This window comes from Narcine bancroftii, chromosome 12 (assembly GCF_036971445.1).
Source record: "Narcine bancroftii isolate sNarBan1 chromosome 12, sNarBan1.hap1, whole genome shotgun sequence".
Taxonomy (NCBI): Eukaryota; Metazoa; Chordata; class Chondrichthyes; order Torpediniformes; family Narcinidae; genus Narcine; species Narcine bancroftii.
In genome coordinates, this window is record NC_091480.1 from 16,825,341 (window position 1) to 16,847,355 (window position 22,015).

The window sequence follows — 22,015 nt, forward strand, 5'->3', positions numbered from 1 at the left end:
CCCGGCTTTCCAGCAGCAGAATCAAACCCTGACTCTCCAGCACCAGGTCCATCCTCTCCAACAGTAGCCATCTCTCCATCATCTTCTCCTACATCATCTAATTATGTACTGTATTATTATGTTTAAGATGTAGTGTATTTGGAACTGTTTCTTAAGTGTTTTACATACATAGAAAGGTGAAGACTAACTGAAGCTAAATAAGGACCATATGTACTCGTTCTAATTAAATACAAATTTGAGTTAAAGGCAGGCCTAGGTAACAGAACTTGTTCTTAATCCAGAGACTATCTGTATTCTGTTCAGTTTCACATTGGGTAGGTGTGTTGTCCAGCATTCCTGCAGGCACTAACACAAGGGGTGATGAGTCAGCATACAGGAGAGAGGTGATAAAGAATGCTGGTTGAGTAAGAACTCAATGATTAAGGTGCAGTTTAATGGATATTTTGCTGTGATTGATGTTATGCTTCTTGGAAATTGTTGCTGCAATCACATGGAGATTCTAAGATACACAACTAGAAACTTGTAAAATCAAAATTCCTTGCTCAAAAAATATTCTGAGAGCAATTTTAAAAAGGAATGTTTTTCCAATTAGTGAATACCTCATTCAGCATTGAAGCAGGAAAGTATCCTGATTGCAGTTGTTGAAGCAAGCACAAAATAATGCAGATGCTGGCAATTTTAACTTTAGTCTAAATCAGGCAAAACAAATGAAAGATCAAATGAAAACTTTGTTTCAAATTACCAGATTTCCAACATTTTGCTGAATTGAATTAACAGAAATATGTTTGTGAGATGTACTTGAGACATGTACATTCAATAGGCAATGTTTTTTGAAAAGCAAACTTTTATGAAGGGTATTTCTGACAAAATCATAAGTAATGCAACACAGGCAATTATTCCTATCATGCGTGTATTCCTATAAATGCCACTTATTTCTTTATAAGGAAATGGGGCAGAAATAGGAGAGGTACTTCGGTGGAAGAGGAGAGAACCTAGTAGCAGCAATTATGATGGGATAGTAAATAATGTACCTGCAGAAGTTAGCGGGAATAATTTTGATGAAGCAAAGTATTTATTACATAATTTCTTTGCCAGAGTATGAAGAGCACTTGCTTTAATGTATAGAATGAATAAATATTGCCATTTTAAATTAAGAGTGGTAAAACACTGCCAGGATGTATTGACAATACATTAGAAAAGTGGCTCAACCTTTTTCTTATGGAATAGGGAATACTTAAGTGATATGTGAATGGAAAGAAAAAGGTTGAGAACCACTGCATTAGAAAAATGATATCTTCTGAGAGGTTAACTGAAAAATCTGTCAAACAAAAGTAAGTAAAACATGGAAGTCTTAGACTGTGCTTGAAGTAAAAACATAATGCTGAAGAAGTTCATCTCGTCAAATAGTGTACTTTATTCTTCTTCTTCTTCTTTGGCTTGGCTTCGCGGACGAAGATTTATGGAGGGGGTAAATGTCCACGTCAGCTGCAGGCTCGATTGTGGCTGACAAGTCCGATGCGGGACAGGCAGACACGGTTGCAGAGGTTGCAGGGGAAAATTGGTTGGTCGGGGTTTGGTTTTGGGTTTTTCCTCCTTTGACTTTTGTCAGTGAGGTGGGCTCTGCGGTCTTCTTCAAAGGAGGTTGCTGCCCGCCGAACTGTGAGGCGCCAAGATGCACGGTTTGAGGCAATATCAGCCCACTGGCAGTGGTCAATGTGGCAGGCACCAAGAGATTTCTTTAGGCAGTCCTTGTACCTCTTCTTTGGTGCACCTCTGTCACAGTGGCCAGTGGAAAGCTCGCCATATAACACGATCTTGGGAAGGCGATGGACCTCCATTCTGGAGACGTGACCCACCCAGCGCAACTGGATCTTCAGCAGCGTGGACTCGATGCTGTCGGCCTCTGCCATCTCGAGTACTTCGATGTTAGGGATGAAGGCGCTCCAATGAATGTTGAGGGTGGAGCGGAGACAACGCTGGTGGAAGCGTTCTAGGAGCCGTAGGTGATGCCGGTAGAGGACCCATGATTCGGAGCCGAACAGGAGTGTGGGTATGACAACGGCTCTGTATACGCTTATCTTTGTGAGGTTTTTCAGTTGGTTGTTTTTCCAGACTCTTTTGTGTAGTCTTCCAAAGGCGCTATTTGCCTTGGCGAGTCTGTTGTCTATCTCGTCGATCCTTGCATCTGATGAAATGGTGCAGCCGAGAGGTTCAATGTTGGAAACCTGCAGTCAGACGAAGTGAGAGGAAACTTCCAGACAAACCTCAAAGCAAAGCTGAACGATGCAATCCGCCTCACGGACTCATCTCCTGAAACCCTCTGGGATCAGCTGAAGACTACCATACTGCAATCCACTGAAGAGGTACTGGGCTTCTCCTCCAGGAAAAACAAGGACTGGTTCGACGATAACAGCCAGGAAATCCAGGAGCTGCTGGCAAAGAAGCGAGCTGCCCACCAGGCTCACCTTACAAAGCCGTGCTGTCCAGAGAAGAAACAAGCCTTCCGTCGCGCATGCAGCCATCTTCAGCGCAAACTCCGGGAGATCCAAAATGAGTGGTGGACTATACTCGCCAAGCGAACCCAGCTCAGCGCGGTGTTAGGTCTGCTTTGTTCGAGAATGAGTGAGTCAGACACCAGACTGAGTCGAAATCAAGGTTCTTTATTACCGGATTGTAACACTTACAACTAACAGTGTTAGTTGGAGAAGGCGCATTCTCCTCATATCAGTAAGTGGTGTTTTTTTTATACCTCAGGACACAAACTTAGTAAATTATCATACCATTACACTGTCCAATGAATAAGCTGTTGCTACCCTTCACTGTTAGTCTGCTGCTCATCAGCTTGTTAGTGCCAAGCTTATCCTGAGTGTACAAGGTCACACCTGCATCCTGTTACTCCTTAGAACTGGGTGACTCCTTCTCCGGTCCCATCTCATGATGTTTTTACCTTACAGCGGACATTGGCGACTTCAGGGGTTTCTACGAGGCTCTAAAGGCTGTGTATGGCCCCTCACCCCAAGTCCAAAGCCCACTGCGCAGCTCAGACGGCAAAGTCCTCCTCAGCAACAAGATCTCCATCCTCAACCGATGGTCAGAACACTTCCAATCTCTTTTCAGTGCCAACCGCTCAGTCCAAGATTCCGCCCTGCTCCAGCTCCCTCAACAGCCCCTAAGGCTAGAGCTGGATGAGGTCCTCACTCAGAATGAGACATATAAGGCAATTGAACAACTGAAAAGTGGCAAAGCAGCAGGTATGGATGGAATCCCCCCAGAGGTCTGGAAGGCTGGCGGCAAAACTCTGCATGTCAAACTGCATGAGTTTTTCAAGCTTTGTTGGGACCAAGGAAAACTGCCTCAGGACCTTCATGATGCCATCATCATCACCCTGTACAAAAACAAAGGCGAGAAATCAGACTGCTCAAACTACAGGGGAATCACGCTGCTCTCCATTGCAGGCAATATCTTCGCTAGGATTCTCCTAAATAGAATAATACCTAGTGTCGCCGAGAATATTCTCCCAGAATCACAGTGCGGCTTTCGCACAAACAGAGGAACTACTGACATGGTCTTTACCCTCAGACAGCTCCAAGAAAAGTGCAGAGAACAAAACAAAGGACTCTACATCACCTTTGTTGACCTCACCAAAGCCTTCGACACCGTGAGCAGGAAAGGGCTTTGGCAAATACTAGAGCACATCAGATGCCCCCCAAAGTTCCTCAACATGGTTATCCAACTGCACGAAAACCAACAAGGTCGGGTCAGATACAGCAATGAGCTCTCTGAACCCTTCTCCATTAACAATGGCGTGAAGCAAGGCTGTGTTCTCGCACCAACCCTCTTTTCAATCTTCTTCAGCATGATGCTGAACCAAGCCATGAAAGACCTCAACAATGAAGACGCTATTTACATCCGGTACCGCACGGATGGCAGTCTCTTCAATCTGAGGCGCCTGCAAGCTCACACCAAGACACAAGAGAAACTTGTTCGTGAACTACTCTTTGCAGACGATGCCGCTTTAGTTGCCCATTCAGAGCCAGCTCTTCAGCGCTTGACGTCCTGCTTTGCGGAAACTGCCAAAATGTTTGGCCTGGAAGTCAGCCTGAAGAAAACGGAGGTCCTCCATCAGCCAGCTCCCCACCATGACTACCAGCCCCCCCACATCTCCATCGGGCACACAAAACCAGTGTACTTTATATAGCAAAGATAAAGATACATAACCAATGTTTTGGGCTTGAACTCTTCATCAAGAGGGTTCAAGCCTGAAATATTGGTTAAGTACCTTTATCTTTGCTATATAGAGTACAGAACATGTTTGACCAGCTGAATTCCTCTTGCATTGTGTTTTTACTGAAACAAAAGTAGTTGGTATAGGTACAAAGGAAGTGCATACTGTGACGAGAGAGGTTGAATGTCAAAGTAAAGAAGGACGGTATATAGACGCATTATTTCTCAAACAGTTATAATTGGCATAAACTGAAATATCTTTCATCTTTGCCTGTAAAGTTGTTAAACAAGATGAGAGCCCATAAAATTCCAAGAAGGATACAAGCATTGGCTGATCGGCAGAGTGGGAATAAAGAGATCCTATTCTGGTTGGCTCAAAGGTTGGTGTTGGGGCCGCTTCTTTTTACGTTGTATATAAATGGTTTGGATTATGGAATAGATGGATTTGAATCTAAATTTGCAGATGGTACCAAAATAGGGGGGAGGATTGGTGGTGCTGAGGATACCAAAAGGCTGTAGAGGGACTTGGATCGATTGGGAGAATGGGCAAAGAGGTGACAGATGAAATGCAATGTTGGAAAGTCTACGGTCATGCACTTTGGTAGAAGAAATAGGTGGCAGGCTCTTATTTGGATGGGGATAAATTTAAAATTCTGAGGTGAAAAGGGTCTTAGGTCCTTGTGCAGGATCCCCTAAAGGTTAACAGCCAGGTTCAGTCAGTGGTGAAGAAGGCAAATGCAATGTTGGCCTTCATTTCTAGATAGATAGTATACAAGAAGTAATATTGAGACTTTATAAAACACGGATGAAACCTCATTTGGAGTTGTGTGCACAGTTTTGGGGGTCATATTTGAGAAAAGATGTGCTGGTGTTGGAAAGGGTTCAGAGAATATTTACTGGAGTGATACCATGAAATGAAAGGGTTAGTATATGAGGAATAATTGTCAGCTCTTGGACTGGACTTGTTGGAGCCCAGAAAGATGAGGGGAGACCTCAGAGATATTTTGAATGCTGAAAGACTGGACAGAGTGGATGTAGCAAGGATGTTTCCCATGGTAGGTGATTCTAGGACAAGAGGGCACAATTTCAGGATAAAAGGGTGTCTTTTGAAACAGAAATGCAGAAAAATTTATTTAGTCGGAGGGTCATGAGTCTAGAACTTGGTGTCACAGGCAGCTGTGGAAGCAAGGTCATTGGGTGTATTGATTAGTTAGGGCATCAAGGGTTATGAGGAGAAGGCCGGGGAGTGGAGCTGAATGGGTGGATGGATCAGCTCGTGATTAAAATGGTGGAGCAGACTCGATGGCCCAGTGGGCATACTTCTGCTCCTCTAACTTGTGAATCTAAAACTCCTTAAAATGAATGGAGCATTAAACGAGAACTTACCGTTTCGAAGTTTGATGATTATTACTTGTTAATGGGAGTGGTGAGATAATATAAGATTCCATCTGCGCATGTGCAGCCAAACTTTGAATCTTGAAAAAGATGACCTCTGGTATAATCCTGTCAAAAGTATAATTCTGTCAAAAGCTTTTTATTGTGTGACATACATGCAACACTAGAAACTACCTTAACAACATTCAAAGTAATTACAGGAGAACAAGGAGGCAATATTATCTCACCATTCCCATTACTCAAATAATAATCATCAAACTTGGAACTGCTAAGTTCTCGTTTAATGCTCCATTATTTTTCGTAATGCTCGTTGATTTGCTAATATGATATTTCACAGCTCAGTGGTCTCTTTTTCACATGGTCCGAAAGACCATAGGGTAGATCAATAGACCTCCAGTATGTGGCACAATTCAATCAGCAGCCTGCAAAATTGCTGCAGTTAAACTTTGCCCCTGTCCTCAGAAGTTTATTGTAAAACCTGTTAAAAGTTCTTTTATTTGACCATCCTGCCTGACAGATGATATCCAAAATGGGGACTTCCACTCTACTTGCAGTAGACGTAGCTGCTGCTCTGGTTGAGTGAGCCCTAAATTGAGTGGTATCCACTCCTGCCAACTTCATAGTCCTCTTTAGCCATCTGGCCAAGATCTGAGAGGATGCCCACTGATGCGGTTTCCTGTTACATACAAACAAGAATCTCATTTCCCCTCTGATATCGCAAGTACATTCAATATATTGTCTCAGATACTGCATCACACATAATCTTTCATCCTCTTGATAAGTGTACAATTTAAACTTTGTTCCCACACTACCAGGTTTATTATGTTTCAACAAGTCATGAACATGAAATTCCACAAAATCATTTTCCCCAAATGATATAGTCCAAGTGTAAACAAGTGAAAGTCTGTATTCTTTGGGCCGAAGTCAAGGCCACAACCATGAGCAATTTCTGTGATAAGTCGCGCAAGTCCAAAGTGTACGCTGGCGACAAATACTACAACAAATCCAATACAACTTTAACATCCCAGATAGTGTGATAACGTGGCATAGGTGGACATAAATGAAATACTCCTGAAATCAGGGATGATTCCCGACAGAGTGCTCGGTGTCTCGTAGAGTCAGGAAAGCCACCAAAGCACTCTTGATCGTATTGATAGCACTATAACTGGCTGTGTGAACATAAAACAAATCAGTGAGGAAATGCAAAACATCTGAAACTGAAATGTAATTAACATTTAAACTCTCATTAAAACAAAACCATTGCCATTTGTTAACATAAGTGGTGTATTGCTACTGAGTTGACTTTTTCCATGAGCACAAATAACGTCCACTGTTTTCAGCTGCAATCCTTTTATGTCGAACTTTTCACGCCAATCCTGCAACATAAGAGACTGAGATGAGTGAGAGGATGGGGAAGGAGAGATACTGGTTGAATTAGCAGTTCCTTGCTCCTTCTCAACAGTAAAGGCTGTTCTCGTAGCATCCAATTTCAGCATTGGGAACCAAGACTGAGAAGGCCAATTTGGCACCACCAGGAGTCCAGTGGCCCTGTCCTCTTGAACTTTGTGCAGGAATTTAGCTACTAATGAGAAGGGGTGGGGGGGGAAGCATAGAAATTCATTTCTCCCCAATCAATCATAAAGGCATCTGGCTTCTGCCTAGGGGTCTGACAACCAGGATACATTTCTTGGTACTTGGGCATTTAAATGAGATGCAAACAGATTGATCTCTGGCAACCCAAAATTTTGTGCTATCAGATTAAAACTCTTTTCCCTCATTCTATCATTGAACTTTCTAGACATCAAATCCACCTGACAGTTCAGACGCCCTGGCAAATATGCGGCTGTAATCCAGATATTCCTTTCGATACACCAACTCCACATCTGTATTGCGAGTCAGTTACATGATGGGGTCAAATAAAACCTCCCATTTTATTCAGATATGCTCCTGCTGAGGTGTTGTCTAACCTCATCAACACCTGTATACCCTTTTTCTCTGCACAGAACGACTTCAGTGCCAACTGAGCTGCCAACATTTCTAGAAAGTTAATCTCAGATGCTGACGCCAGTCTAATTTATTGAATAGTCCATCTGCCACCGGCAGAGGTAATTAAATCTGTGGCGCCCCATCCTTCACCACTAACATCGTTGGATTTCCATATCAAACTTTCTAATCTCTATCATGGCATAAGCCTGAGATACATTTATTGTTCATCACGCAAGTTCTGCTCTAGCTCCTTGCAATAAGCTCATAGGTCTATCAAAATGACCCGTGTCAGCCTTGAAGGCTTATACTTTATCACTTTCCAGGAATCTATATTATAGTGGACTGTACTGAAAGGCTTTTTCATGCTCTCCTGGAACCAAGGAAAGCTCCCTCAGGACCTTCGTGATGCCATCATCATCACCCTGCACAAAAACAAAGGCGAGAAATCAGACTGCTCAAACTACAGGGGAATCATGTTGCCCTCCATTGCAGGCAAAATCTTCGCTAGGATTCTCCTTAATAGACTAATACCTAGTGTCGCTGAAAATGTCCTCCCAGAATCACAGTGTGGCTTTCGCGCAAACAGAGGAACTACTGACATGGTCTTTGCCCTCAGACAGCTCCAAGAAAAGTGCAGAGAACAAAACAAAGGACTCTACATCACCTTTGTTGACCTCACCAAAGCCTTCGACACCGTGAGCAGGAAAGGGCTTTGGCAAATAATAGAGCGCCTCGGATGCCCCCCCAAGTTCCTCAACATGGTTATCCAACTGCATGAAAACCAACAAGGTCGGGTCAGATATAGCAATGAGCTCTCCTAACCCTTCTCCATTGACAACGGCGTGAAGCAAGGCTGCGTCCTCGCACCAACCCTCTTTACTATCTTCTTCAGTATGATGCTGAAACAAGCCATGAAAGACCTCAACAATGAAGATGCTGTTTACATCTGGTGCCGCACGGATGGCAGTCTCTTCAATCTGAGGTGCCTGCAAGCTCACACCAAAACACAAGAGAAACTTGTCCGTGAACTACTCTTTGCAGACGATGCCGCTTCAGTTGGCCATTCAGAGCCAGCTCTCCAGCGCATTACGTCCTGTTTTTCAGAAACTGCCAAAATGTTTGGCCTGGAAGTCAGCCTGAAGAAAACTGAGGTCCTCCATCAGCCAGCTCCCCACCATGACTACCAGCACCCCCACATCTCCATCGGGCACACAGAACTCAAAACGGTCAACCAGTTTACCTACCTCGGCTGCACCATTTTATATGATGCAAGGATAGACAACGAGATAGACAACAGACTCGCCAAGGCAAATAGCGCCTTTGGAAGACTACACAAAAGAGTCTGGAAAAACAACCACCTGAAGAAACACAAAAAGATCAGCGTGTACAGAGCCGCTGTCATACCCACGGTCTTGTTCGGCTCCGAATCATGGGTCCTCTACTGGCATCACCTGCGGCTCCTAGAACGCTTCCATCAGCGCTGTCTCCGCTCATCCTCAACATTCATTGGAGTGACCTCATCACCAACATCAGTATTCGAGCTGGCAGAGTCCGCAAGCATCGAATCCACGCTGCTGAAGACCCAACTGCGCTGGGTGGGTCACGTCTCCAGAATGGAGGACCATCGCCTTACCAAGATCATGTTATATGGCGAGCTCTCCACAGGCCACCGAGACAGAAGTGCACCAAAGAAGAGGTAAAAAGACTGCTTAAAGAAATCTCTTGGTGCCTGCCTCATTGACCACCGCCAGTGGGCTGATATCGCCTCAAACCGTGCATCCTGGCGCCTCACAGTTCGGCGGGCAGCAACCTCCTTTGAAGAAGACCGCAGAGCCCACCTCACTGACATATGACAAAGGAGGAAAAACCCAACACCCAACCAACCAATTTTCCCTTGCAACCGTGCCTGCCTGTCCCGCATCGGACTTGTCAGTCACCAACGAGCCTGCAGCAGATGTTGACATACCCCACCATAAATCTTTGTTCCGCGAAGCCAAACCAAAGAGAAGAGGCTGAACGGCTGGAAAACCAGCCACCAATTTCCCAATTACTTTTGCTACTTTACATAAATGAGGGACATGATTCTGCAATCAAAGCACTACAAGCCTGAAGAATTTCCACCTCTTTATCTTCTGGCGGGGTTATTCTGATAGATTTCATATTTAAGAGGAACCCGATTCCTACAACAGCACCATTGGGCCATTCACTGCTCTCTGTGTTTCGCCCATGGACCTTCCGAATCCTTTTTGAGCCAGGAGAAAACCCATTTCAGTAGTTTTGTAAATATTCTGGGCGCTGAACTAAGTCCATTAGGTAGTGTCTTATATTGCCACAATTTGCCCTTCCAAATAAACTTTAGGTACTTTCTAGAGAGCAGGTGTATAGATACTGAACAATAAGCATCTTGTAAGTCAATGGATGCCATTAAGTAGCCCTTACATAATAATGACATTAAGGAGTGAATTGTGTTCATTTTAAAATGTTGGTATAAGACAGACTCATTTAGGTCAGATAAATCTAAAATCACGCTTGTTCCCCCACTTCTCTTGGGTCTCATGAATGTTTGATACAAACTAATTTTCTTCCCAGCAGCAATGTTCTATTACGTTTTTGCGTTCTAAAGCCATAATCTCTTTATGTGTATCTTGCATGAGCTGGGGGTTGTGTATATAATTGTATAACCCCTTACTCCTAACCAGAGGGAATTTCTGTGGTCAAACTCAATTTGATACCCAGACATTAGCATCAGTAGTAAGATTACACCATTGGCTAAAGAACATTATTAATCAACTCCCCACAATTTTATCTTCATAATTAGAAAATACACTCAGCTATCTATAGGTGGTGCTCATTTTTTCAGTGCGCTTGACCTCTGCGAAGAGCCTTTGTGGGAAAATTCTGCTGCCACTGTCTCCACAGGGGGTGTTGCCCTAAAAAAATGCCTGTGTGGTGGTTCCACTTAAGAGGGATATCTTCTCAAAGTCCCCCAACGTATCTGTGATAGGGATGAAACAGCAGTTGCTCTTGCCTGTACTCTTGAACCTCTAACCACTCCAGCCGCTGCCTTCTGCTGCTCATTCAGGTCCTTCACCTGCTTACTCAGATCATCACGAAAGAGAAATTTAGTGACAGGATTAGCGGGTTTACATAAATGAACATACTGAACATTTACATCAGGCTGTATCAGCTCCTTCCAGAAGGCATTAAGTTCGTAATTGGCAAGCTTATCTTGTTGTGTATGTTATGTCTGACAACAGTGTCTGGGCAAACGCGGTGATACCTTTAACCAGAGAGCCCTGTAATCTTTGCAGCTTCGTGTCCTTGGCTCTCGTGGGGACGTTCAAATTGTCCCAAATTGCGACGTTTACTTTTGGTGTATCCAGCAAGGGCAATTGGCTGGGCAGGTTTTTTTTTCAATCGAGTCCTCTAACACCATCTCTTTGAAGTCATTAGATACCAGATAAGATATTGACTCTGTAATTTCTTCATCGAGGGGTTGCCCGATGCCCCTAGGTACTGCAAATTTTGCTGCGATTGATAGAACTTTTCTCTTCCCGACCAATGAGAGTAATGTATTGGGGGGTAGGAGACTCTATTTCCACGACTGGCCCCTCCGGCTCTACCTCGTCCCATTCATATTGGAAATAAGATTTCTCCCCGTGCTCAGAAACCACTTGTGGTTTACTCATGATTGCTGGTATCATGCCTTCCAACTTGTCCAGTCTTAGCAAGATCTTCTCATTGATCGTAGGCTCTGCACTCCGGCAGGTTTTTGTGACGGACCTTGATCAAGTGGGTGACCGTGGATGAGAGATACTTATGTTGCTTTTTCTCAGGCTTTTTGTGCGACTGGTTGTCATCCTTGCATGTCAAGTAGGAGGATTAACTACACCCGACGCATGTGTTGTAGAGCGGCCAGGCCTTGATCTTCACTGCCGCTAGAACTGAGGAGACATGCCCTTATTGAGCTAACCTCCTGCAGCGGTATTTCTGTATCACTGTCAGACATGTCAGATCCCAACTTCAGCGAAGCTAGGTCAGTGCAGCCAGATTTGGGTCCCACCCTCCACGAGGGTAGGCCACTGTCACCTGATCCCACCCCCAATGGAGGTAGATCGGCTTGCCCTGACCAAACCCCCAATGGAGGTAGGTCGGCATTGCTGCTTTTCAGCGGGTTGACTGTTCCCCAGAAGGCCCGCTGGTTCTTCAGAGCTTCAATTGCACTGTAGGAGCTCTGTGAGCTCAAGGCCTTTTTGCTGCACTCCTACCCTACCTCAGGGCCCAGGAACCTCCCATTGGCTGCCCTGGATTGCTTAATGCTCACCTCCTTCGAGGGAGAGCCTCCCTGGGGTTCACACTCGGCCGCTGTATGTTGGTCAGATCATCTTTACTGACTTTTTTCGACCTTTTGTTGGCACTCAAAATGACGCCCGTGCTGCAAGTCAAACAGATAAATTGGCGCACATGCACAGATGGGATCTCATATTAGCGAACCAATGAGCATTACAAAAAATAATGAATTAATTGCCAAACTAATGTAAAAATCACAATATCTTCCATTGCAATGTAACCAAAGGTCTTAGAAATTGATAAATTTTGTGTTTTTTAACATGATTTTCTGTTTTAATATTTTCATATTTTTTAATACAATAAAATATTTATATCCGTTCTATTCCTACAATAATAACAACTGCTACAAGACACAGACATACCAATGGCCTGAACACAGTTTGGATGTACTGTTGAAGATTCCTGCAGGTATAATAAAGCAGTAGGCTAACAAAATACCAAACATGCTAAACTTTTTAATATTGTAAATCTTTGTTTCATTTCTTTCACCAATCCCCATGTAACAATACTGAGTGAGGCATATAATTTACCAGTGTTATGGAAACATGACGTCAGATACACAGAGTTGCGTTGTATGGGGAATGTCAGTGTTTGGTTCCATATTAATTAATAAAAGCATGCTTACCTCTCCTCCTGAGTAATGTTATTTCCAAAGGGGAAATACACAACAAGGTGGTGACAAGGATCCGCACTCCGGATGACAGTATTTTGAAAAAAGGACACTGGAGGTGAAAATTTGATTTAAAAAAAAACAACTCAAGGAACGATGTTGGGCGCAGGAACGACACTCAGCAGCAGGAAAAAGATAAGAAAGAAATTTGATAGGAAACAACAAGAAAATGAGTAAGAGGAAACAGTAAAGTGAAAGAGAGAAAGTGAGACACCAACTCAAGAGCCATGAGTGAGAGACCAGACAGCCAGTGGAAACCAGGAGGCCAGAGGGTGAGGTGGCCAGGATCCTGCCAGCCCAGAGGATGCTGCAGAAATGTAATGGACTAGCCAGGGGTTTCAATGCAGCACTGGGACTTTGGAGTATTTGGGAAGGGATAGATCTTCAGAATATCTGTGAATTCCAGAAGATCAAAGACTGCAAAAAATAAAAGTTATTAAAAGGTATATTCAGGGCCTTTTGGATATGATGATTTCAGAGGAAAAAAATTTAAGGCAGTGGCTGAATAAGAGCATTGATGTGCACCAGAAAGAATTCTTACCAGTGGGCCAGGAACTTGGTTTGGATGTATGTCTGCCAGAAGAAGATTGGGCACAAATGATGAAAGAAGGGCTAAGGGGGGAAAAAGTAACATATTTTAAAACCAATTCTGTGGTTTATCATGAACTATTTCAACCAGAGAAAGCAGACCAATCATTAATAGAAAGGTTTCCTTTCATGGCTCAAGAGAAGCTTGAATTAGCCACAGCAAAAGAGCAGAAGGATTTTGAAAAGCATAAAGCAGGAAAAAAACAACCTATATAAGAGAAACTTGAGCAGGAGAGGAAGGAAGAAGCTGAAGAATATGAAAGAGACAGAACTGCTAGACTTCAGCAGGAACTAGTATACAAAGCAAATCCTGTTCAACATTACAAAAAAAGTGGGTATCAAACACAGTGTTGAACAGCTAAATGAATTCTGTCAGAACATTCTTCACTGAATGATGAAGGGGAGTGCAGAAGGATAGAATTGGTAGAAGTGAAACTCAAAAGAATTTAATGTCTTCAGGGTACTTAAGGCAGATGAGATGAACTTTAAAATCTTCAAGGAAAAGGCAGCTGGAGGAACAAGATAGGCGCGGAGAGAACGGGAAATGCAGAAACGGCAAGAACAAGAGGAATTACAGAAAGTGATGTCTCAACAGAACTCTGCGCGGAGACTGAAGAGCTGAAAACTCATGCTTCCAAAAAAAAGTATGGGAAGCTGTAAAGAGAAGCTTAGTCAGCATCTGCAGCAACTAGAGACAAATAAGCTAGCAATGGGAAAAGATGAGCTCTGGAAGATGCTGGAGAGGGTTTAAGCACGAAGGAGGAAATTATGAGAACTTTGTAATGAAACACTGAGCTTAAAATGGAGGAAAAGGTTGATGTGAGAGTTAAGCAAGAAGCTCCTGATCCTATAGCACTGGAAACCAGGATTTTGAAATTGTGCCAGGAGTTTCCACAGGGAATCACAGACCAAGTTGTTCAGAATGATGTGTCACAGGTTGAACCACAAAGGAGAGCAATGGTCATCAACAGGTGTCTCTATAGGCCAGATAAATTGGCTGAGGGGCACTGGTGGTTTCCTTTACCACATAAAGGATTCCCCAAATGCAAACAAAATGAAGGGATCTGACAACCAGGAGAAGCTGGCTTATCAAATAATTGAAGATGCTGGAAATAAATGAATATGGAGCAGAGATATTCAATACAAGAGCAACCTCCCTCTAACAGAGACTAACAAAATCTTGAAGAACATGGAAAGCAAAAAACTAATTAAAACTGTGAAGACAATGGCTGCTTTGAAGAAAAGGCAATACATGTTGTACAACCTGCAGCCAGACCGATCAGTGACTAGTGGAACTTGGTACAGTGACCAGGACTTTGAGTGAGAATTTGGGTAGTGTTGAACCAACAGTGCTTCAGGTTCATACAAAATAGGCCGAGGTGGCAGTGGAGAGAAAACAAAGTGCTATGGTGCAAAGGAACAGTTCATTTGCTTCATCTCATGTCATGTGGAAATACATCTGTGAAGTGGAAATCAGCAAGGTGGAACTGTTCATGGAAGATATAGAAACCACTCTGAATGCATCGATATATGATGGGAAGAGAGAGATGACCTTTATAACTGCAAAGGAAGGCACTATTGGTAGTGTTGATGGGCAATGAAGCTGTATAGAGCAAAGCAATCAATCCAATTATCCAGCCCACTGGCCTGACAGGTTTAGGTACAGTGACTGCGCTGCTTGTATGTTCCGAATTAATACATTTTTCTATGTTCCCAGTTAATACATTTTTGGCATGTTTCCAGTGGATACATTTTAAGTAGCACGGGATCAGTAGTTACCGAATCAGTGGAAGACATAATTAAATTCTCTGTAATGTCAACATCGTTAAATTTAGCTTTATGCTTGTTTCCCAGTAAGTAAAAAAAAACATTTTTTTGAGGGAGGAGAGTGTTGTTGGAACCAAAGGGTTAAGTAATCATGGAAAATATGCCTATGTACTATTCATTATGTATTCATTAATCCATTACTATGTAACAATTTACTTCAATTATACTGTTTTAGGGAAATATTAATGCAATTAAGTAACAGCTTAATTAAGAATTAATTAACAATTAATAATTAACAATTAAAATAATTAACAATTAAGAATCCGCCCTGCTCCAGCTCCCTCAACAGCCTTTAAGGCTAGAGCTGGATGAGGTCCTCACCCGGGAAGAGACATATAAGGCAATTGAACAACTGAAAAGTGGCAAAGCAGCAGGTATGGATGGAATTCCCCCCCCCCCCCGAGGTCTGGAAGGCTGTCGGCAAAACTTTGCATGCCAAACTGCATGAGTTTTTCAAGCTCTGCTTAGACCAAGGAAAGCTGCCTCAGAACCTTCGTGATGCCATCATCATCACCCTGTACAAAAACAAAGGCTCAAACTACAGGGGAATCACGCTGCTCTCCATTGCAAGCAAAATCTTCGCTAGAATTCTCCTAAATAGAATAATACTTAGTGTCGCCAAAAATGTTCTCCCAGAATCACAGTGCGGCTTTCGCGCAAACAGAGGAACTACTGACATGGTCTTTGCCCTCAGACAGCTCCAAGAAAAATGCAGAGAACAAAACAGGACTCTACATCACCTTTGTTGACCTCACCAAAGCCTTCGACACCGTGAGCAAGAAAGGGCTTTGGCAAATACTAGAGCGCCTCGGATGCCCCCCAAAGTTCCTCAACATGGTTATCCAACTGCACGAAAACCAACAAGGTCGGGTCAAATACAGCAATGAACTCTCCGAACCCTTCTCCATTAACAATGGCGTGAAGCAAGGCTGCGTTCTCGCACCAACCCTCTTTTCGATCTTCAGCATGATGCTGAAACAAGCCATGAAAGACCTCAACAAATGAAGACGCTGTTTACATCCGGTACCGCACGGATGGCAGTCTCTTCAATCTGAGGTGCCTGCAAGCTCACACCAAGACACAAGAGCAACTTGTCCGTGAACTACTCTTTGCAGACGATGCCGCTTTAGTTGCCCATTCAGAGCCAGCTCTTCAGCGCTTGACGTCCTGTTTTGAGGAAACTGCCAAAATGTTTGGCCTGGAAGTCAGCCTGAAGTAAACTGAGGTCCTCCATCAGCCAGCTTCCCACCATGACTACCAGCCCCCCCACATTTCCATCGGGCACACAGAACTCAAAACGGTCAACCAGTTTACCTATCTCGGCTGCACCATTTCATCGGATGCAAGGATCGACAACGAGATAGACAACAGACTCACCAAGGCAAATAGCGCCTTTGGAAGACTACACAAAAAAATCTGGAAAAACAGCCAACTGAAAAACCTCACAAAGATTAGCATATACAGAGCCGTTGTCATACCCACACTCCTGTTCGGCTCCGAATCATGGGTCCTCTACTGGCATCACCTACGGCTCCTAGAACACTTCCACCAGCATTGTCTCCGCTCCATCCTCAGCATTCATTGGAGCGACTTCATCTCCAACATCGAATTACTCGAGATGGCAGAGGCCGACAGCATCGAATCCACGCTGCTGAAGATTAAACTGTGTTGGGTAAGTCATGTCTCCAGAATGGAGGACCATCGCCTTCCCAAGATCGTGTTATATGGCGAGCTCTCCATTGGCCACCGAGACAGAGGTGCACCAAAGAAGAGGTACAAGGACTGCCTAAAGAAATCTCTTGGTGCCTGCCCCATTGACCACCGCCAATGGGCTGATCTCGCCTCAAACCGTGCATCTTGGCGCCTCACAGTTCGGCGGGCAGCAACTTCCTTTGAAGAAGACCATAGAGCCCATCACACTGACATAAGACAAAGGAGGAAAAACCCAACACCTAACCCCAGCCAACCAATTTTCCCTTGCAACCGTGTCTGCCTGTCCCGCATCGGACTTGTCAGCCACAAACGAGCCTGCAGCTGACGTGGACATTACCCTTCCATAAATCTTCGTCCGCGAAGCCAAGCCAAAGAAGAAAGAAAAAGAAGTAACAGCCACTGTATGTAGAAAAGTTGGCTGATTATAGTATGTGTAGAATTTGCTGCCTCCAAATACAAAGAGAGAGAATACTTTCTTCCCCAAGGTTACACTAAAACAACAGAATGTTCTGGCCTTGGAGATTAAGACGGGAGGGCTACACCATAGATAATTGCAGAGCAGGAAATTGCTTGGGATAAATCTTAGGCAAGGAGCATATCAAAGAAAGCCAACTTTTGTTCAGGGTAACAATGTTGACCTATATAAACAGAAGTGTCTGGACGGAAGAGTCAGTCTTGAGGAATAGGTCACTGAGCAGGTGACCTATGAACTAACGACTGGACCAGAAGTCTGTTAAGCTTTATTCTTGTGCTATTTAATAAACTTATTGTGAAACCAAATACCTTCTCCTATCACTTCATTCAACGAACACGCTGGACTCAGACCGCACATAGACCAAATTGAGGGTAGGGTAAAGCCAGAGACCGAAAACAGCGTGTACTGTTTTGGGAAAGCGACATCAGATACACGGAGTTATGTTGTACGGAGGTGTCAGTGTTTGGTGCCAATTAATGAATAAAGATAGGTTTACCTCTCCTCCCGAGTAATATTATTTCCAAAGGGGAAATACAGAACACACCGAAAATACACCTTGGAATATGCAGTCTGCAATAGTTCACGATAGACACCGAAAGCAGGGTAAAGGGTCTTCACTGAGTTAATCGTCTTTCAGCAGCAGTTAATATTCAGTTTGTGTCCCTAATCGGAGTCCACAGAGCGGAAAGTCTTGTATTAACACAACCGTGCAAGATTTAACGAAAACCACTGATCCCCCTGTCCACACCTTTTTTTGGTAAATGCATAATCCAGGAGTGTGTAGCAAGTCAGGGTGTACTTAAAGAATGTGACAAAACGAGCCCTTTCTCAACGTTAGTTTAACGACAGTACAATGTTAGCTGAAGCTGCAAGCTCTATACAAGACAAATACGTGAGATTTTCCCCGAGGAGAATGGCTCGCCCAACAGGTTTAGGTAAACAATTACCCTTCACTGTCACAACTCAATCTACCGTAGAGTGTTTCAACATTCTGTCGAAACACTAACGTAATTTTTACAACTTCCTTTCGTGCAACAATTAGCAATTCCTAGCCTAAACCCATCTCTTCAAAATTTTGTAAAAAAAAAAGTGCGTGTTCTGAACCCTTTTTTAAGAAAGCATCAATCTTCCGGGTGCCTGATCTAATCAAGTGATGACGTCAGTGTCCCATCTGCTCCAAGTCCAGTCAATTACGCGAGGACGTCCTTTTCAGAGCGAAGGGACGAAGCAGAATCTTCGAAATGATGCAACCAGCAGAAAGAGGTCAGCAAATAGAATATGTTTATATTTCTAATGGTTAGTCGGATTTACTGATTGTTCTGTGATATAAACTCTCCACTCTTGGAAGTGTTGTTAATATGAAGGTATGACAGGATTCGTCATTTACATTTCTTGCTGAGGTGCTGATAGCAACATTAAATTCGCTTTTGCTCTACTTGAGTGGTGACATTGTTAAAGGGTAGATTGGTTCTCTTGATTGACATGCATGCAATTTTTAATGGCATTCAAGAACAGACTAAAATTATACTGGATAAAACGAAGTTTCGATGGATGTGCGTTCTGCCTTATTACACAGTCGGTATAATGCCTAGAATGGTAGATAAGATAACTAGTTCAAGTTTTGTTCATGTTCTTTGAGGAAAGTAAGAAATGAAAGAATACCAATGGCCACCCAATTAAAAGTGAACCATGATTTCTGTGTACTTTACCCTGACAGTTCGAGGTTCAATCGCTCACTACAGTAACTCCTTCTGCATGGCTTTACTTTTTTATTTAAAACTGTTTCCACGGAGAATACAGGAAAACTTTTTGACCATGAAGGTGTAAAATCTCATTCTGCAAAACTAGTTGTGCTATAATAGATATTTGTCTATTATTTCTAACCTCAATTCACCTGCTCACAAAAATGAAGCCAGTATCCTAAGGCAAATCACAGCTTAAAATAAAGCTAACATTTGCTTTACAGATGTAGAATTACATTAGCTTGTTGCCCTTGATTCCAGCTTCTCTTGGTACTTTAAATTTCATTTTGCATTAAGTAATTTATATGTCTGACATTTATAAATATTTTGATATGGTGGGATATGAATGAGGTTTGGAAGAATAAAGGGACATAAGTATTTTGTAAGAAGCTGATGGTTGCTGCTATGTCAAGGAAGATGAGCGAGTGGAATATTAAGCAGTAATGTATAGGGGTGATGATTTTTCAAAAAGTTCGAAATGGGATTGGGTAGACTGTTTTAGGAAAGATAAGATATAAGACACAACAGATACTGGAATTTGCAACAAGTCAAGTTTATTGTCACTTGATTGTACAAGTACAACCTGATGAAACAGCGTTCTCTGGTCCTCGGTGGAAAAACATTCAGACACACAACTAGACATAACACACATGCAGACAAATGATAAAAATGCAGGGCAACAGTAACAGGCCTCATTGGCTACTGCCTTAAGGCACTGACCTCCACCATATTGAAGTGTTTTGAGCATTTGGTGATGGAATACATCAAAGCAGAATACTGGAAAAAGGAGGATTGTCAAGATTTAGCAGTAAAGGATTAGGGGGTTGGGATAGAAGCTGGTCGGTGATAGATGAAATCAGATAGGGAAGGTTTGATTGCCATTTGGAACCAGGTGAGGAGTGGGTTGGGAGAGGTGAACAAAAGCATAAATAAAAACTAATTAGATGGGTTAGAAATACAACAAGGGTACAGATGACCTGAAATTGGACAATTCAATGTTCATACCATTGGCTTGAAAGCTCGCCAAGTTTGTGTCAGATGTTATTCTTCCAATTTGTGTTTAGCCTCACTCTAGCAACATGGAAGGCCAAAAAAAAGGGAAGAAGAGTTAGAATATCATGCAACAGGATGAAAAGTTAAGTCTGGTCTAAATGGTGTGGTTAATGATTTTGCCACAACTGAGATGTGGGGGGGGAAAAGTGAAAATTTTCAGCAGTGATGGATTGTGTGGGAAATGAAACTTGCTTGTTTAAGGGGTCAGGGTCTCACAAAACTATTTGTGTTTCCTGTTATTGTTCCATGTAACTGGTTGTGATTTGGCCATTTTCACAGATTTATCACGTGAATCTTGAATTAATCTAACCCATGTTCACAAACTACTCTTTGCCGACTTCTTCAATATGACCTGAATTTGGACATTTTACAAACTTCCATTGTGAAATCTTGCATTTAGTTGCTTTGATTTAAGATATTTTTAAATTATGTACCATGTCATAATTGTTCCTTATCAAATTATTTAGCCTCTAAAACATTCAACTTTGTGAAAGTAGATTATAATTTCCTTAAATGTAATTTTGAAATAAAAGAGGCATTTATGGTGTAGAAATATTTACTTAGAGGCAATGCATAATGTTTATTTATCATTCTGCATAATTTTAATTGAAAATGTCATCCAGATTCTGATCTGTGAGAATTCTTTATTGTGATTGGTTATTTCCCTGCTACTTGCTGCTATCAGATTCCTCAACAACAAACTTAATCAAGGACTCATTTAAAGACTCTTGCTTTTGCACTTAATCAATTTTTAAAAATTCTCTCTGTATGGCACGTTCAGTTTGTTTACATTTATTTTTTTGTTTACATGTGTATAGTTTTTTTTTGCATTACAAATAAGAGGCAATTCTGCCTCAGATGCAGGAAAAGAAACTCGGGGTTGTAAGTGATGTCATTGTATGTACTCTGACAATAAATCTGAAATCTAGATGTCAGGGATTTAAAACCTCTGAAAAGTGGATGCCAGAAAATGGGTTGTCTCAATATAGAAAATGCTAGATTTTTGTGGGGATTTTTATACAGTACACACAGATGGTGGATTCTGGACGATTGCATTGAGGGAGAGACTATAACACAATATTTTGCAAGGTCCAATGAAAATAGCAACAGTCTTACAAAGGTTGTGCATTTTCCAATCTTTTATTATTTTTTTTAAACTTTATTTAAGATTTTATAACATGAAGAGAATAAAAAGTTGCAGTAAAAAAATTAAACGTAAGATAATAAAAATTATAGTACTACATCGGCAGACTAAATAAACTAAACCCCCCCCCCAATAGTTAGTACACAACATTAATGACCTAGCTTAAAATTAGTCTAACCCCCCCCAAGATAAAGAGTGAAGAGTTAATAAAATGAATAATATATAAAAAAAGGCCCACTTATACAAAAAAGACATAACAAGTAAAGATACTAACAACTAAAAAAAAAGTTATCAATACTAAAATATCAGACTTAAAATCATATTTAAATCAAACTTAAATGCATATATTTAGCAAACGGAATCCACTTCAACCTATAAAAAGACATCCTATCCTGAATTGAAAAAGTTATCCTTTCCATAGTCAAACAGGACTTCATCTCCAAATACCACCTATCTAAAGTTAATGTATTTCTATCTTTCCAAGTGAGAGCTATACATTTCTTGGCCACAGCTAAAGCTAAATAGATAAAGGAAATCTGATAATCCTGTAGGCCTAAATCAATTAATGATTGCATATTCCCTAATAAAAATATACCAGGATCTAATACAAAACAAATATTATATAAACTATTAAATATAGATTGAATTCCCTTCCAAAACTGTTGCAATCGATCACAAAGCCAGACAGTGTGCAAAAAAGTATTAGCTGTCTGGTCACAGCGAAAACAGCAATCCAACTTACTAAGGCCAAACTTTTTTAGTTTCTCCGGTGTTAAATATAACTGATGTATAAAATTATAATTAATCATCGCAAATCTAGCATTAACCAATTTCCGAATACTATTTTG

General features: G+C 42.1%; 1 protein-coding gene and 1 pseudogene across 9 annotated transcripts in view; both read left to right on the forward strand.

Moving 5' to 3' along the window:
- The window catches only part of mfsd1l (major facilitator superfamily domain containing 1-like), a 77,213-nt gene that overhangs the window by 4,153 nt on the left and 51,045 nt on the right, over positions 1–22,015 (forward strand). The window contains exon 1 of one of the 9 annotated variants that reach the window (XM_069905183.1): positions 18,367–18,491. The exons of 6 other annotated variants lie outside the window; for them this stretch is intronic. In XM_069905183.1, coding sequence (XP_069761284.1) covers positions 18,382–18,491 — 110 coding nt within the window. In that variant the 5' untranslated portion in view covers positions 18,367–18,381. Of the gene's footprint in view, positions 1–18,366; positions 18,525–22,015 lie in introns of those variants that run through there. 2 more of the 9 variants (XM_069905184.1, XM_069905187.1) reach the window with 2 other exon arrangements.
- On the forward strand, positions 14,015–15,158 carry LOC138746439 (DNA-directed RNA polymerase III subunit RPC6 pseudogene; annotated as a pseudogene).